The following is a 16131-nucleotide window of genomic DNA, read 5'->3' on the forward strand; positions in this document are numbered from 1 at the left end:
ACAAGCTGCACAGGGTGACACATGTGCAGAGTGGGTCAGGATGTGTGCAGAGTATGAGTGGGGGGAGAAAAACCTGGAGCACAAACTGTTGGTGAGGATACATGGAGTGGATGCTTGTGGGTACAGAAATGGGTGCCTGGCACGTGCCTGACCACCTGCCTTCAGCAGAGTGCATTTGTACGTGCACAAATAAAGCAAGGGGGCAAGAGAGGATGCAGGGAATACAGGCAGGTGTGTATGAGGTAAGGGTAGATCCAAACAGGAGAAACAAAAATATTTTCTGAAGTACTTTTGTGAACCAAGATGCAAAAGAAGTAGAGAGGGCTCACATTTTGAGTTAATGGAAAACAACCCAGCTCCAAGGAGAATACTTCCATTGATATGAATAGAAAATTGATGATGACTGACTTCTTTACCCAGTATTTTTTTCTACTTTATTTATTAAAATGCATTAGTTCTAGCCAAAATACAAACCAGTTAAAAGCTTGAAATTTATAAATTAATTGTATTTCTTCTTTTACTTCCTGAAGTCTGTCCTATTTCTACAGCATTATGGTAAGACTTTGGTAGCTCAGTAAAATAATTATTATTATTATCCCTATTTAGTAACAAATCTCACAGATGTTGTCAGCTCTCACTGAACATCTGCCTAAGTCTTTCAATCATAATGCTTTCACTTTTTTCTTTATTAGAGAGAACCTATCCTTACACATTTGAATTGTACACTGATGGCTCTCCTTTAACACAATCTGGTCTGGAATAACTCCAGCATCTTAATGATTAAGTCCCATCTAATGATAATTAATGGTTCTGCTTAAGCGATCATGTTTCTGAGGGACAAATAGTGGACTGTAATCAGACTGCTAAGCTGCTGGTTGGACTAACCTTAAAGTGATCATTAAAGAAGTAAAAGAAAAATAATTTGGTAAGAGGTTACAAAAACATAGGTTACACATCTACTTCCTTTGCTTAAAACAAGAATATTGGTTTTGTTTACCTTATTGCTGTATCCTTGCTTTTTATGTTTTGCTCCTACAGAATAGAGCACAGGGATCAAATCTGGAGGACAGTCCGCAAAATATTCTGTGCAGGTAACAGGTGACTCATGAATGTCAATAGGATATGGATTTTCAAAGATTGGAAAACTAGTTAAGGAAGACAATTTATTAGAAGCGCTGTGACACACTGAGCCATAGAATAAAACATATTCTTATATTAAAGTATATTTTTATATTAAAGTATATAACAGAATTTAAGTAAAATCACTACTAATTAAATATATTTTCCCTTATTTATTCAAACTTATGTATTGTTTTTAGTTATAATGTGTAGTTACTCTAATAAAGACAAAAATTCAACAAGACAAGAATCCTACATAAATAGTCCCTAAGGCTAATAGGGCTACCTTTATGAATGAACGAGAACTAATTTTTTTCTGACATCTCAAAATCTTATTATACAGAAGTGACAAATTTTCCAGAAGTTTCAGGTTCATGGATATGATACATACTATGAACTACACACTTTTACAATTGTGGCTTTTATGTTGAACATCTTAGCTTATTGGGTTGGTAGATTTCTGATTATACAATGAAAAATTGCAATAACAGATGAGTAGATCTCAGTTTATTTCTCACTTCCATCAGTTTGAACAGCCTGATAAGGAGGAAAACCTCACTTTTCACACATTATACAATGCTATTCACTGAAAAATATAGGAAATACGGTTCTGATTTCAGTAATGTCTATTTTACAATTCTGAGATTATCTGAATTATTCTTTAAAGTAAGTGAGATCTGAATATGATTCACTTAACATTTTTCAATACGTTGACAGCAAAATCTGTTCCTTGTTACACCAGTGTGAATGTGGATGTCCATTACTGGTAGTGTTGGAGGCAGAACAAAATAAATAATTGGATTATGCTTTACATGATATAGAGTTCCTCTTTGATAGGAACATTGATTCTGATATGAAAGAACTATTGTCATTTAAACCAGCAACTGGGTCATGAAGTAATTCTGTAGATCCATATAAAACAATGCCATTATTTATTAAGATACTGAGGCTAGACATGCATAAAAGTAGTTGTTGAATCTTATTTCCAAATCACATGTGTGTTCAAATGTTATTTAACTTTGGTGTTGAAGGAACATTTGAGGGCTGTGCTGAAGGGACACATAAATTTAGATTTATTCCAAAGTTTAAGAACAAATATTATCACAAGTTCCTGTTCAAGAGATTAACTTAGTTCTTAAAGTGGAAGTAAATATTTAGCAGGAGTTATTTCCAAGAGTGAATGATTTTGGATAGTTAAATTATTTGGAATTTTATGGTAATTTACTGGACAATTGAACACACAAATAACTTCATCTAAAACTTTATACTTACTTGCTTTGTGTCAGGTCAACGACAATGAGATCTTTTTCCAAAAGCACAACTACAGCATAGGGTTCTTGAAATTCTGTAAGCAAGGAATCAAGTACAAAAGACATGGAATTCTCCTATCAGCCATTTTAAGCAAGCAAGCAATATTTATGTTCTTTAAATTTTCACAGTATATTAGAAGCTTTGAGGTATAAACCCTTGACATATGCACAAACCAGCCATAGCTGGAAACTAGGGCCAGAGAGGAAGTAGGAAATTACTTTTGGATACTGCTGTTGGCAAACACACAAAGCAGCAGAAGAATTGGAGCATTATAGCCTGCCAGCATGATGTTATGTTGAAAGTAAAGAAGTAGAATATGAATAAGTTGTGTGTATCATTGTATTATTGAATCCAATTGTTACACAGAAAAAGTATTTTTGCTGTCCAAAAATAATACTTCTACTGTGTACAACTGCTCTTCGGAAACAGATTGTGCAGGACACTTCATGATACAAAATGCCCCCATTCCTGAGCTGATTCAAGGGGAATACTCACTAGGAATTCTGTAAGTCTGCTGTTTTCAATTCAGGTAATAACATGCCCCCTTCCTCCCACACACTCTTTAGGGGATTATACGGTTTGGTTCTTTTCAAAACTAAAGAATTAAGATAACAAATAAAAGCTTCTCTTGATGCATAGAGTATATTCATTTACATACTTTTTATAATTTACATTTTTGTTAAAAAATACAAATGTGAAATTACTACTTGCTCTTCAACAGCAGCAAATCATTCCAGCACGTGCAAGCTCAGAATAAACTGTTCAGATGGGAGATGCCAAAAGGACAAGTAAATGAGAGCAACTGATTCATCTTCCTTTCAGTCCTGCTATGAATGCACATTATTTTTTGCCTGTTTTTATACTTGGCTATAAATAACACAAGTTTAACCAAAATGTTTAAATATTGGTCTGTGAGCAGGGGAAGATGCTACAAAACCCAAGTACTGGGAAGTATTTGACACAGTTAAATGAAGGCCCAGAGCAACTCTGATTAAATTAAAATTAAATTTTTGCATTATATTGAAGCGCAAATACACTTTAGTAAATGTTTTTAATGTGTATTTGGTTTAGCTATTTATATAAGATTTATTTTACTTCTCTGCTTGAGGGCTTAAAATGCTAAAGTTAGTTCCTTTTTGACTTACAGCTTTTCTTGATTTATGTTCTGGAACTTTCTGACAATGTATTTCAGAACTTAGCAGCCCCACAGTATGCAGCAAACATAACACTTAATTTCATGCTGAAGTGTAAGAACTTTTTTGCAGGTAAGTGATAGTTAAATTTTCATAATTTAGCAAGCTGTAAATGATGAAAAATTTCAGAAATATAAGCACCTATCTTTGATTAATAGCAATGTTTTCTCACAGTAGCCCATGGGTTTTAATCCTATAAGTGGAGATTTATGCACACTTTATTGTCCACTTACTACTTGCTTCCTACACTGAGAATGCAAACAAGGTCCAGGTACTTTCAGTTATGTAGTTTTCTCAAGATGAAGACAAATATAAGGATGGAAGTCCCTGGGATGGGATTAATGTATGAGGAAAGATCACTTTGTTTATAGTTTCCGTAACTGTATTTTTCCCAATAAACTCACCATTTGGATACGGGGTTTCACAAAGAGTTAAAAAATCAACTATAGGATGATCCATCTCAAGAACTGTAATTGCTTTCCCATGCATGATTGTTAAACTTGGTCTTCGACAAGGCTTATCATACGACAGTCCACCAGAAAATATCACAAATGGTTCACTGTATTAAAAAAAACCAAGTGTAAGTCTACATAGTACATACATTATAGGTTCAGTATCTGCAAATAACAATAAATAGATTTGCAAAAAGAAAGCAGGAAAAGATTCTAAAAGGACATAAACTCAGGAACATATTATTGAGTTAATTACAGAATTAAAAACAAACCTGTTTTTACAGGTCTTGTACTCTACTTTAAGAATTGGTTTACAAGATTCAGGTTTTTTTCCATCTCTTTGAACTTTTCCTAAGGAAAGAAAGAACATGGAAACTATTAAAACATGAAACTGAATGATCAAACTAAAACATATACATTGAAACAACCATATAAACAACAATAAAGGAACTTTAAAGCTACAAAAGATTAGGAGTATTAGCTGCTATTTCCATAAAATATACATTTGTCTAAATTAACTACATTTATTATGTCTTTGTGTTTTTACTGCCACATACATCTAAAGAACCACAGAACACACTTCAAAGACATCTATAAACCATGTAGATTTCTGAGTAAGAAACTTAACTAATAATGAATGAATCAGACTAATTATGTGTCTTTTTTTCTGAACATATAATGACCAGAAACAGCTTAATTTTTTCCTAAGCCATTCTTAGATTGACTTAGTTCCTGTTGTTGACAAAACATTACCTGCTTTGCAGTGTAACCAGTTGAGTGGTAAAATTAAATGAAGCATGCAACTGAAATTCATTAGTTCTTGGTTAATTATGGCTCAGTACTTTCTTCCAATCAGAGAAAAGTCACTTGCAAACTAAAAAAATAGCCATTTTGGGTTTGTTGCTTTGGAAAGCCTATACTTGCTTTTGACAACAGTCTGACTGGAGGATGCAGTGTAGATGGATAAAGACTTTTCTCAGAGGTACACAGTGCTATGATGGGAGATAAAGGACATAGGTTGTGGCATGGAAAATTCTGGTTAGATATTAACAAAATAATTTGTGCCACACAGATCATTAAATACCAAAAGATATTGCCCAAAGAGGTTGTGCAATTTTTTGCTGGAAGTGTTCAAGTGCCCAGTGTCCTGAGTTTACTCATCAAATCAGGCCTGTTTTGATCTGATCATCTGACTGGTTGAGAGCTCCCTTCTGACATTGTAGAATTCTATGACTAAAAATTATATAAAAGAAGTAAATGCTAAATCCTTTTGGGGCTATTTAGACCTTGACTTCTTCTCCTTCCTCCCTCTCTAGAGTCAGATTTCTTAGTAAAGTAAATGTAAATGTATACATTTACAGTGTTGTCAGTACTTTAAAATCTAATTTGCAGGAAGCACTTTTATATAAAGTCCCACACATAAAGATAAAGCCATCTCTTACTATGGCTCCTGTAAATTCTTCATTGCAGTTCTTTGGAAAGCCTTGTACCATCCCCATGACAAACACCACAGTACCTTGTACAAAACGCATTAATTTGTTGTCAAAATTGCACATAAAAGTACAAACGATAAAAGAAAGAGCCTGAGGGCCTCACAGACCAGCAGTAGACTCTTAAAAGAAATTGGATAAGACATAAGAGTAATATAAATCAGAAAGTGGTATATATGACACCAATTACAATAAAAAGTTTGATCTAAGTTACTGATTTCACAATAATTTGCAGCTACTTTGCAGATCAAAATATTTATGCAAGAAGCAACATCTGGGCAACAAGGAAAAATTAAATAAACCTACATATTAGAAAACAGCATGGAGAACACTGCATTGCTTCTTAGTTACACATTTTAACTATCAGAATTACCGTGTGGAATTGTGGTCTGGAATGGTCTGTTAGGGCTTTTCAGATTCCACAGGGTCAAGCTGCCATCAGAGTGACTACACATGAACTGCTTCCCTTCATGATGCCAAGCAACAGAATGAATAGCCTAGAGAAACGAAAGAAGAACTTGAGCCTGGAATGGAATACAGTGTTGACACTAACGATATTTTCATGTATGACTTCAGATTATATTGTTCTAATGGTATATCAACAGTTGGATGGTTCCTGTTTGTCTGAAGTCCATTACCATCAGTTTTTAGCAACAGATGGCTGTAATCCACATTTCATCATAAAGGCTAATGTAACACAGTAATGTAAGAAAGCCTGTACTGAATCAGGCCAAAATTGAAGGAAAAGGGTATTAAGGTAAAAGTGTAAGAAAAAGGGCCATACAGTGCAGTTGTAATATGTCTGATAGCTCTCCTTAGAAGTATTTAATCTGGTAAATTTACAGGTAATTGTGTGCAAAAATCTTTACAAGTAACATACAACACACAGAGCCTTCCCCAGAGGAAGTAAAACACTGTTCTTGGATAATTTCCACACATACTCTCACATACTTAAGTTGCAGAGCAAGTCCACAGAAATCTGGGATGTTTAATGTCAAAACCAAAATAATGAAAAATCCAGGACTGTTTCACTGCTATAGAAAATTACCAAAACAATGATGTAAGATTGTTTTGAAAGAGATAGTGCATCAGAGGAGAGGAATATCACACTCCTTTGTGCATACTACAAGAAATATATGATGAATGTTATGTACACCATTCTTAGTATTTTGTGCATAATTAGTGGAGCTGAAAATATCCATAGTTACATCAAACTACTGGAAAGGATAATGGGGTAAGTCCTTCAATTTCCCTGATATGTGCTGGAAACTAATAAAAGCCATATTCTGAAAGAACATTCATTCTATACCACAGTTCCTCACACACTCCTCACAGAAGCACAAACTCACAGAATTCTCCCTTGAATCCATATCCCTTCCAGAAATGTTCACTGCTAAATAGCAAAAACCACAATATAATTTTATGTAAATGTAAATAAAAGAGATCTATTTTTGAATGCAGCTTAATAAATTTCCATGTTTTCTTTTTTCAACCTAGGAAATGCTAAGGCCTTGCATGCAGTTAAAACTGCACACAGGCATTTACCTGATTTATTTAAATGACTTAACATCATGCCTGGGTATTCACAAGTCAGCATTGCAGCTCTTCATATTAATTTTGTTTAAGTGCTACTGGCCAGTATTTAAAACTCCCTGTTGGTTTTCCTCTTTTAATCATTATATTGATTGTTATGGTTGGTTACAGCTCATGGTCTGGAGAGAGTATCAGACGAAATCAACCAAAGGGCCACAATCCTTTACCAAAGCTTTACTCAGCTCCTGGGGCTGGACAGCAGAGCCACAAATGAGCCAGATGTTTTAACAGGAATCTGACATGCCTTGTACATGAATGCTTGATTGACACACTACTAAAAAGGAAGCAAAAAAAGGAGCTGAAAAAACTTGAACTCTAGGTATTTATGTTTTAGTGGCATAATGGGTATCACCCAGACTTCTACCTTGCAGAGAGGGAGCTGGTACACAATTCCTCTTAAATAACCAGAAGAAACCTAATTATAACTGAAGTAACAAAATACAACACAGAAAGATGATTCATGCAGAGTCCAGTGTTGTTGCCTTCAGGTACAATAACCTTAGTTCTGTGGGGAGCGCTGCTTCACTTACACTGAAGGCATGTCTATCCTCATGCAAATTAATTCTGACATGAGCTCATTCATGCTTGCTATCATGCCAAATTTGAATCTGGTTTTGATGTGTTGTCACACTTAGAGACATTTCACATGGTTACAGTCACTGACTATGTATGAGCAGGAGATGGCAACTAGCTAAAAACCATACGGAGCTGCTTGTTAAACTGCCTCTCCGTGCCCAGGTGCCACCTGCCAGCATACACCGCCCATGGAGGGGAGCTGAGGGGGATGATCCTGGCACAGACAGCTGGCACAGCAGCAACCCAAACTGACCTGTTAGACTTTGCCACAAAATGGACAAGAAAAACAGAAATGCTTTTGGAGGTCTCAGCTGCAAGTCATGAGTAATTCTGAAAGGTGGTCCTCAACAAGTCCTGAATTTTCTCTCTGCTAGATTATGTCTAGCATTCAGATCCACTTCTTTAGCATTTACACACAAAAGGAGCAGTTATTTGCTTAGAACAGGAGTTCCTCATGATGGGTGGCTCATGTGAATGTTCACACAGTGTGTGCACATAAAGCATCTCACTCCAGATTAGGTATGTTTCTCCTTCTGCAATACCCACAGCTGTTGCATACACATTCCATCTTCTCTCACACTCAGCATGTACCAAAATTAAGCATACCTAATAGCATTTCAGTTCCTTCCCAACCACAAACCTTCACCACTGAGGGTCTTTAGTACCACTTTTAACCATATTTTGGAATGAGCAATGCTTGTCTTACTATTTGAATGCTAGAAGTCCTTTGTGTTTGTAGTACTGCAGGACCATTACAGCAAGGGCCACATCCAATCTGATAGTTCCGTAGTGACATGGTGCTAGACAAAGGTAGGGAGCTGTCATTTGGCAAATGTCTCTGAGAATTCTGCATCTTCGTTTTGGGGATGTGTTCCAGTGAAAGATGACAACTGCTTCAGACATCTTTGAATGGGGGTTGATGCAAACTTCTAAAGCCTGCACAGGAAGATGGCTGGATTTTGGGCTTGCCAACTATCAGTAACAACTTGAGAAGCATTTGAAAGATCTGTCTTGTTTATGTGCTGTCTTTTTATACCACTTGATGGAAATAAACTTTTCCAGGAAATTATAAAAGAGCTTGGAAGGAAAGCCTTTTATAGAAGGCATTGTGTAGGAGCATTGATTGGAAGGGCCTCAATATCTCATGCATATCACCATTGAGAAGACGAAAATCAAAATGATAGTAAGAAAAGTGAGGGTGAATTAATTTAATTCAGAACTCATGCAAAGAGGCATTTTGTTACTTAATGAAGATACAGAACACTTACAGGAATTTATCTGAGATTTCACAGATACCCTGCAACTGGAACTGTTCTGGCTCAGTCCCAGAAAAATACTGAGAGAATGGTCAGACATCGTGGGCCACAGAGGCCTTCCATGAGTGCAGACAGCATGGTGAAGGGGAGCAGGAACGATGACTTCTGGACTGTGATCTTTGGTGGCCAACCCATAACATGAGGCTTAGGCTTGCTAATTTGGGTTGCTACTAAATACCAAATGGCACATGCCAAACTAGTAATTTTTTACTCACAGAACCTATGCAACCCAGGATTTAAAAAAGACCCCTTTTTAGTGGCTCCCTAAGGGTAGTGGCTTCCCTGAGGGAATTCTAGCAGGTCTGGAACATTATGAACATGGAGCCTGAAAGTCTGGAATAAAGTAAAACGGCTAGTCACACAATCCTCTTAAAAACAAAATAAGAATCTTGCAATTAGTATATAAGAAGCTAGCACAAGTTGCACAAAGTGGAGTAATGACATAGCAAATAACCACTGAGAAAGAAAGCATGGGACTGATTAAAAGGCAAAAAAAAAAGTTCCTGAGAACAGCACTGAAAAATGTGGAACAACTAAATTCTAAATTGTATGAGGAATTTTCAACATCCACCCACTCTGCCTCCAAATGAAAAAAAAAAAAAAAAAAAGGGAGCCAGCATTAAGAAGATCCTGCTTCATGCAGTCTCATTCTGAGTACAAGAGAGGACAGAGAGAGAAGAGACACCCCCACCCCCACCCTTCCTGAGGAGACCTGTAAAAGGAAGAAGTTGTTCAGCCTTAAGTAATAGAAGGGGTGCAATTTCACAAGTGTTTGCACAAGCAGACTGTCACTGAGAGACAAGTCAGTGGGCATATCTTGAGGCTTTAGTGCTGGCCTTTTCAAACTTGTCCTTTGAAACATTTGCTATGTTGATGCTCAGAAACTTAACCTTGAAGCTCAGAGTAGCTTTAATGTGTCTCTGACAGCAGGTCTGAAAGAGTGCAGGATCCATATGTATTCAGATTGCTTTTTAGAGGGGATATAAATGTGTATACACTCCTTATACATAGCAAGGTGACAAGATGAAGAAAGAAAGAGAACCACAGGAAACCAATTACTGTCAGGATCACTTTAAAGAAAATGTCCTTTTCTACCTTCAGCTGTAGTTGCATTCACGTTCATCCATGGTGAACTTCAGAGTGCTGGCAGAACAAAGAATATTCTTTCCTAGGGCTAGTGCTAAAATCATAATAACTATGTTTATATCTATTTCTCAAGCAGCTTGATTATTGACACAAGAACTGACTCTGTGGTTAACACAGGCTGCTTACAAATGACAAGAGACAACTGTGTGATAACTATGACAATATAATTTTGAAAAATGTTTAATCAGACCTTAAGTACTAGGCAATATCAATGGCTGTAGAAAGCAATTTGTCTTCCAATATAATGAATGTTCTAGATATACCCAGTAGAGATTATTATGTAATTCCTATTGTAGCTATATCTCAGGTCAGCTCCTGGACTCTGTTCAACTGAGGATCCCCACAGAGAAGTTGATGAACTCGTCAGGATCAAGGGGAGGACATTCTGCGTCACAGTACACTCATAAGAGCCTAAAGCATCATAACTAAAGATTTCAGACTTTGATTTCTATTGTCAGTACTTTGCCCAAAAGCGTAGCACAAACAGTATTTCCAAAAGCAGCAATGCCTTTAGATAAACATCCATGTGCTTGGTAAGACATATGGCAAACCGCTGAATAATGGCTGTGCTGAATTAATGGAAACTGCTTACCTCATCATAATAAGCTCTCAGATCGGCTCTTTTAGATCGTAAGTCCCAGAACACGATGGTCCCATTTTCATAGCCTATCAACAACTGGAGGAGGGAAAAAACCCACAATTACATTTTCTGATTCAAAAAGTACACATAAACATTGAGTTATATAAAAAGAAATAACAAAGTGATGTGCAAGACTGTAATTTGCTCTACACATAATACCTTGATTTCAAATTATCTTTCAGTATAAATTACTCCACATTGATGGCAATTTAAGATCTGACATGGAAAAAGAAAAGGGTTTATACACCTTTTTTTCCCCTGGATTATTATGCACCTGGACAGTCTTCTCAATTGCATATCTGCTGAAAATCAAAGATTGTAGCATGTTCCTACCAGCTCTTACCTTCCCTGCTCACTGTTGGAGAAAAAATGTTTGACACCCAAGATACCACCTAAATAACTTCAAACTAAGAGAGTCACCAGATTAAACTTTCATTTAGCTACTTATATTCCTTTTATTTATGTTTGCTATTGCTTTAAAACATTCTGAAGAACTCCTCCAGCAGAGAATAAATCACTTTCCAAATAATTAAAAATAAATTAACTGATATGTCAATTTCTACTTCTTATAGAATTGGGATTTCATATCATCATGCACACCAGAGAAATACCAGCAAAGATTTCCAAAAAGATGAAAGAGAAGAAAAACAATAGGAGAAAAATAAGAATGAACACAATCATATCTCCTTGTCTCCACTTAAAATAAGTAAAATATTGATCTGGTACTGTGGAGTTACTCTTCATTTGAACACAATTAAGTTCAGATCTTATGGACAATATCATGTCTAGCTTATTTAGGTGTCCTGGAAACTGTTTCCCACAGAATCTGTCTTCTTAAGAATCTGTTCTGGACATGAAGACTGGAAATGGCTAAACTGACAGACTTACAGTTCTGTGATAGAATATTTTATACAACTGGCAATGATAATTGCAGTTATTCATCCTCTGTAGACAGATATATCACAGAATGCAGGCAAGGATTTACAGTTTCTATATAAAGAATTTGTGAAGAATAATGACAATTTCTTAGTTGGAGAAACCTTAACAGCATCTTTGCTATCACTCACTTTAGTTTGCATGAGTACTAAAAATGAAATTTGGCTGGGCTGCTAAACAAAACATCATTTTCTCTCCAAGTTAATTATAACTGATACATCAATACTGCTACAAAAGAGCCTGGGAATACTCTCAGTTCTACTGGATATCATTCTTTTTATTGAGAGGAGACTATTCCTTATGTGGAATCTTCTGCTAATCTGGAAACAATTTATAGTTAATATATTTAATACTGAATATGAACAATAACTACTTATGCTGCTGAATAATTATTCTCCTGAAAAAATTTCAAACTGTCCAGGAAAAATTACAGAATATTTAGCATTTTTGTTCTGGATGGCTCCATATGGGATTTTGTGGCAGAGTCAGAAAGCATGCAGCTAGCTGGATAGCTCTTGTGTCAGGATGCCATATGGTATTCTGGGATAATAGGTTGCCATTGAGATAGTGAACAAAGGAGGCTCTTACTGCAGCTGCTTGCACTGTTGGTACAGCAATCCCAAATGGAAGCTATTTGTATATCCGGGAGTTAGTGATGCTCATAGCAGTTCACCTGAGTAGGTGCAGGTCTGTGCTGCACATATTTCTTGGCTGCAGGGTAAACTTAGCTGCTAATTCTAAAGGACCTTGTAGGCCTCTTGCACTTGGTAAAAGTAAGGACAGCACCATTGTGCCTTTATCTTAATGTCAGCCAGCATGTGTCATGTGAACGTCCTTTTGCTTGACAGTAGAAATGGATATGGTGCTTTAAAAAAAATAGATCTTTTGGAATCTCCAAAGACCAAAATGCTGGCAAGAGCCTCTTCACAGAGAATGGTGCCATGCCCTTTTTGGAGGTTCATCCAGTGCTACACAGCTTGGGGTTATCACCCTCCTTTTTGTATTTACTCCAATAAATAGTATTTTATTAAGTTATGGAGTGTGAGTGCCCTCCTTACTGTCATCACAGCAGGCACTTGCACCTGTGCATTACAGCTGGGTACCAAACCAGTCACATTCAGTTTGTATCGACCAGTATTTTTTTCACTCAGCTTTTGTACAAATATATTCAGAAAAGTGAAGGAATTGAAAAGCATTTAGTATGTGGCCCTGTTTCTTAATAAGCCTTTCTTCCCTGGGGAAGCAGGTTTGCCTTTTGATTTTTGTACCTCTCTTTTGCAAATATATCATGCTCCAGGTAATTACTAAAAGGTTAAGTGCCTTTTATCAGAGGCCCCATTTCACCTGAACTATTGCTAAAATGCTTGATGCTCAACTGCAATAAAGAATTGCAAGTTAAAAAGTAAGATTTCAGGGGAGAAATTAAAAGGCAAAGAGATTTTCTGCATAGCCAGGAAAGTCTCTTTTTGTTCAGACAGTAGTCATGCTGCTTTAGTACCAGCACTGTGGTACAGCACTAAAGCCACAATTCCAGCTTGGGTGAATGGGATTATTCTCATTGTCAGGATATTTCTGATGCTCTGGATTCTGACCTGTCTGAACCATAGGAAACTCAAACATTCCCACACCTCTCAGTCATAGGGATCACTTGGGAGATCTATAAGACAAGTTCTAGTTCTGTAATAGAAGTAAAAAACAAAACATCCATAAACAAAGTTGGAGAGGAAAACCTAGACTAAGAAAAGCAGAATCTGTAAAAAGAGTCAAGGATGGAAAAAACTCCGAAGATTTATCTTGACTTTTGTGGCACCTCATTTAACTACTTGTGCTTAATTAGATTACAAAAAAAGCAGAACATGGGACAGAATTTGGAGAGAGAAGTCCTGGCAAGATCTTCCTTGTTTAGGAGAGTTGTTTCACATTTTGACTTATATTGTTCTTCATCAAATGCTTTTGATGATGCAAGGAAATTTCTTTTTTACAGTTGACTAATTACATTTTGGTACATGACAGCAAGCCCCTTCCTTGTCCTGGTAACCCAAAACAGCCGGAGAAAAAATCCCAAACAAACAAGCCTGCCAAACAGGCTTGTTTTTTAGGTATTATTAGATCTCAGAACTCAGACTCAGAGATAGAAGTTTAGCCCACCAGCTAATTGTAAATAACATTAAACCTTTTTCTATTAAGCTTTCTCCATTTGCTGGGAAACTGCAGATTGTTGCAATTAATGACTTTTCCTTTGTCAGCAAGAAAAATCATGTTTGCTACAGATCTGCCAATTATAAATGTCTGTGCAGTCCAGTCTCTCCCTAATGTACACTTATTAATTGATTTGGCAGACACAGTTATATTTCATGAACTTAATCACTTGGTCCCTGACTTGTTCTTCAGTGACACATTAAATGCCTAAATTCTTTTTGATGTTTGTCTTCTAGCCACAGCTTGTTAGATTCATAAAAGAGACTTGTTTCCAAAGCCTGCCTAGATAGTTTGCCTGGAGGTCACTCTGGAGAAGTTTTGAAAGGCAGAAGTCATCTTGAATTGCATTCACTCTTTTGACACAAGGAACCCCATCACCAGTCAATGAAAGAAACAGGAACTTTTAAGAATTCAACGGATCTTAATGGAAAAGGTGAAGATACTGCCAGAGAACAAACTTCCCTGGATTTCAAAGAGAGCTCTTATGTTTGTCCTAATTTGGAAAGGTCTGACTATGTTTTAGGACTCTAAACCACTCAGTGTTCATAGAAGAAATATTTGTTTACTTCAGCAAAACAGTCCCAGGTCTGTAAACAACTTTGTAATACCCCAGAGAAGGCTATACTACTGGACTCTGGCAAAGTACCTGTAGAGTAGTAGTCTTGTAGAGTACAAGAACACCTGCATTTTGAGTAATGATTACGACTGATTTGTACCTACTATTTAATTCCTGAAACATATGCAAAGAACACTTCTATCTGCTGCCTATCATGATGTGATGTGTGAAGTCTGACTTCTGCCTCCAATACATTTTGGTTGTCTTTGGTTAGCTTGGAGCTGTGGAGATTAGCAAAGTGTGTGGAACTGCCATCAAACAGCTCTTTTATCTAAGAATAACTCTGCTAAATTAATAAAAGTCTACCTATGACGGCACCTTGTACTGGAATGGCCACGAGCAAATACCAAATAATATGGGAAGAAGACAAGAATGTTTGCAACATTCTCACATATTCTCTCAGTCTAAGTAATTTTCTCATTCAAGTATAGTCATCTCCTCAACTATACATGGCTCTGTTTAACCTCATCTTTAAGAACCTTTTAGGAGAATTCAGCAAATCTCATCAGTTACCCTCACATGGATTTTTTTTGTGGTAACTTTTCTAGTCTTCCTTGTGATAAGTACATTTTCAGCACACACAACAGCATTTGGAAAAAGTTTCATAGGTTCTACCCACTGCCCATTTGAAGAAGTACTTACTTGGCTTGTCTGGAACCTGACCTGTCAGCTTTATTTGGTATCCTTTTAGTTTTTGTATTGAAAGAGACTATGAGCTGTTTCCATCCTCTTAATATAAACTGTGATTTTCAAACTTGGAATCACAGTCAGGTCTTTTCCATAGTGAATTTTCCTGTCTCACTAAGTTCTCTCTCATATAGAAAACCCAGTCCCTTCTCTGAATTTCTTTAAGCATTATGTTCATTTTAGACACAGAAGGACAAGCATTATACTCAGTAATCAGCAGGCAGGTCAACAATGCATTTCTTTAATAGCTTTGTTTTGTTCTCTGTTATTCTCTGCATAATGCCTAATTTTGATTTTCTTTATTGTTGACTACTGAGCATTGAGCTGAGTGACATTTCCATTGAACTATCAATCATCACTCGAAGCTCTTGATACCAAACAGGAATCATCAGCTCACACCCATTGTTTTATACGTTAAGGCAGAAGTATTTTGCCCTACATGAACCACTTGTCATTATTTACACTGAATATACTTAAAAAGACAGTATTTGACCTGCCATTTTACTGCTGAGTTTCTCAGCCTCCTGAAGTCCAGAAAACCAGGTGATATCACTGCTTACTCTATTTTCTAGGCTATATATGACCATGTTGAACAGTAAAAGTCCCAGGAGCTGCTTTTTCCCCATTTTTTCCTCATTCTGAATAATGATTGATTTAGTCTGCATTCTTTAACTAAAGTTTAATGGGATTAAGTTGAAAAATGCAGTTTAATTTATTTCTCCACTTTTTTTTTTTTTTTTTTTTTTTTTTTTTTTTTTTTAATTTAGAACTGTCTATTGATTTAATGCTTGGATCTTCTCTTACACCTGTGCACCTTTTACTGATATCTTTCTGTAAACACTATCAATTCTACATTC

At 36.4% G+C, this 16131-nt stretch overlaps 1 protein-coding gene across 2 annotated transcripts in view; it reads right to left on the reverse strand.

The window, feature by feature from the left end:
* The window catches only part of STXBP5L (syntaxin binding protein 5L), a 183405-nt gene that overhangs the window by 66965 nt on the left and 100309 nt on the right, over nucleotides 1-16131 (reverse strand). For both annotated transcript variants that reach the window (XM_041410828.1, XM_041410827.1), the window contains exons 7-12: nucleotides 10789-10872; nucleotides 5939-6062; nucleotides 4348-4426; nucleotides 4028-4182; nucleotides 2392-2464; nucleotides 998-1145 (exon numbers count right to left, since the gene is read on the reverse strand). In XM_041410828.1, the coding sequence (XP_041266762.1) occupies nucleotides 998-1145; nucleotides 2392-2464; nucleotides 4028-4182; nucleotides 4348-4426; nucleotides 5939-6062; nucleotides 10789-10872 (663 nt within the window). The remainder of the gene's footprint in view (nucleotides 1-997; nucleotides 1146-2391; nucleotides 2465-4027; nucleotides 4183-4347; nucleotides 4427-5938; nucleotides 6063-10788; nucleotides 10873-16131) is intronic.

This window comes from Onychostruthus taczanowskii, unplaced genomic scaffold (assembly GCF_017590055.1).
Source record: "Onychostruthus taczanowskii isolate IOZ18803 unplaced genomic scaffold, ASM1759005v1 scaffold34, whole genome shotgun sequence".
In the NCBI taxonomy this organism is placed as follows: Eukaryota; Metazoa; Chordata; class Aves; order Passeriformes; family Passeridae; genus Onychostruthus; species Onychostruthus taczanowskii.